Here is a 2,756-nt window from a genome sequence, read left to right on the forward strand (position 1 = left end):
CTCTTGGAATAATCTTTACTAACAAAAAGTGGGATTGACTGTCACATTATAAGTGCTCTCACAGCTGGAAGGGCAAGTATGGTTTACGAAAAGAACCAAACCCACCGATTACGAGTTGAACACCCCAACCACCATGCCATAAATCGGGACATCTTTATAGGATCCAGCAGTGATCTAATTTCTCAGTTTTTCAGAAAAATACTTACTTCAAATAGGACACAGTATCACCCCTACGATATCACAACTTCCAACAATAAAAGATAGGCAGTGAGGTGAAAACTTGAGAATTATAAGCATTCAAGGTGTAATAGCATTATTTAAATGATTGAGATTTATCGGAAACAAATACTCCAATGCTTGAACTTAACTTTTCAATTACTCCAAAAGCATCCGAGTGCAGAGTCGGAGGATGTATACTTAAATGGAATAGGTACAAAAACAAGGGATTTATTACTTTATGCTCATCTTTCCAACCAAACTCCTGAAGAATGAAGTCATTAAAAACCTGTTTCAATTATACTGTCCTGATTATTATTCCAGATAAAATCATAGAAAGTACTTTAATGAAAAATCCCGTGTCTAACAAAATCTGTCCGAGAACTTTATTGAAATTGATTTAATTAAAAGAAATCAAGGAAGTCTTCATAATAAGATCACATGGAAATAGCTCCTGTCTAAGTTTACGGCAGTCCTAGGGTGCTTTCTAATTAATGGAGGGATTTCAATATAATAATTAAACCAGTAAACATCAAGAAAAATTAAATTCCACATCAATTAAGTGATAAGTGTTATATTGTTGTAAGAACACTGTATCAATCCCAGGTATTTATTACGTATATTTTATTTGTGAAAATGTTAAAAAGATTCTTATTCGGTATTTAAACAGTTCTTTCTGAATAATTAATTAATAGTCTTCAAAAATGGAGAAAATAATTTTAAACACAAAAGTAATTTGGAAAGTAACTGTCTGATGTAAAAATTATAGTTAGTCAAAAAATGTGGAGGATTACAAAACAGTGTGGAAAGTGTTTAAGACGGACGGACGTTTCGTGTTGTTTACGACTTGAAACGACAAGATTTCCTGGTTTATGAATCTATCCAAGTTGTTTTAATGGCTTCGTTTAAGAGACACAAAATGGTTACAAAGATTATGCTCACAACAGTAGTAAAACCCGACACTGAACATCAGCATGATTTATGTACACATGGATCAGATGATATTGATTATATTAACAGCAACATTGCTATACCCTAGGCGATAAACTCACTTATATTAAAGTGATTTTTCTATGAAAAGTTATACACAAAACAAAAAACTGCTAAAAGGTTCCAGTTATCACAACCTGAATGTTTTTTGTTTTTTTTTGCAAAAGTCCTTTTAGTGCTTAAGGTTTTTGTGTCACGATGGTTCTTACAATGCCAGAAGTTTTCAAATAAAAACTCATTAAACCATTCTTGCAATACTATAGGAAAATACTTACAAAGTTAGCAAATGAATGGACAACTAATTTGATTCGGTGAATATTTCAAAAAAAAAACAAAACAACAACAACCAGTTAATGAAAATATTTACAGTTTATACACAATGCTCATTTTTCTCTTTTTTGTTCTGCATCAAATATCATTTGCATTATCATAATTTTGCTAAAATGTTTTTTTTTTATCTACTACAATCTTATACTGCATACTTGCGATAAAATTCAATTTTAAAAGAATTTTACCAAACATCTACTTTTCTTCCATTTCTTAATAGAAAAACACCAACATTCAAATAGATGAGATTGTAACATTAACTACAAATGTACAGCAGAAGGGAAAAAAAAAAAAAAAGTTTACAAGTATTTTTTTTTTTTCAAACAAAATAACATTCAAAGCATCAAAATGTTAAAGACGGACGACAGTTTAACTAGAGATGAAATGGTCTGGATTAGTGATATGGTATCTTTAGTTGAGGTAACCTCTACGCTGGGGGGCACCACAGTCACATGGAATCTTTTCTTCCTCAATGGGGAACTTGTAGTCATATGTTATTTCTTCATTGACGTTGATGGGTTGTTTTGAGTAGATCACAATTTTTTTTCTGTCCTTCCACTGTGATAATCTTGGCATAACAGTTTGGCTAAAAGCACCCAAAATATCAGAAAAACGAATAGAAAAAAACCACCATTTTTTTTTAGCATAATTCACTATTTTTGCTATGTACTGAAAACTGTTTTATCTTAAAAAATGAACGAAATGTAAGTCAATTATAAAAATTGTCATTACATGCCCTTCAGGTAATATTAAGAAGGTTTAGAAAATGGTTATAATCAATCCTGACTGTTACTTAGCTAATCTATAACATCACGTATAGAAGCCAATCACTGCTGTTTTCTAAATAACAAAAGGTTATCTGCACCACTAGTATTTAAACGCATCACACAATAAGTAATTCACTTAAATGATCTATTTTTTAACACTTTTTTCAATCATATCTATAATAATGTAATAATAACCTTGCACAACGACATTTAAAGATTTTATCTTGAAACTTAACGGGAACAAAAGCTAACAATTAACATTAAGATAGCAGTTAACAAACCTAATCAATAAAACCTACATTATAACTGTTGTTAACAAACTTAATCAATAAAACCTACATCATAACTGTTGTTAACAAACCTAATCAATAAAACCTACATTATAACTGTTGTTAACAAACTTAATCAATAAAACCTACATCATAACTGTTGTTAACAAACCTAATCAATAAAACC

General features: G+C 30.4%; 1 protein-coding gene across 1 annotated transcript in view; it reads right to left on the reverse strand.

Annotated features, from left to right (window-relative positions):
- Positions 1 to 1,077: 1,077 nt before the first annotated feature.
- LOC106465047 (histone-lysine N-methyltransferase SETD1-like) overlaps positions 1,078 to 2,756 on the reverse strand; it is a 28,457-nt gene continuing 26,778 nt past the window's right edge. Inside the window, 2 exon segments of the mRNA XM_022392858.1 lie at positions 1,078 to 2,079; positions 2,081 to 2,121. Coding sequence (XP_022248566.1) covers positions 1,945 to 2,079; positions 2,081 to 2,121 — 176 coding nt within the window. The 3' untranslated portion in view covers positions 1,078 to 1,944.

Source organism: Limulus polyphemus, unplaced genomic scaffold (assembly GCF_000517525.1).
Source record: "Limulus polyphemus unplaced genomic scaffold, Limulus_polyphemus-2.1.2 Scaffold1817, whole genome shotgun sequence".
In the NCBI taxonomy this organism is placed as follows: domain Eukaryota; kingdom Metazoa; phylum Arthropoda; class Merostomata; order Xiphosura; family Limulidae; genus Limulus; species Limulus polyphemus.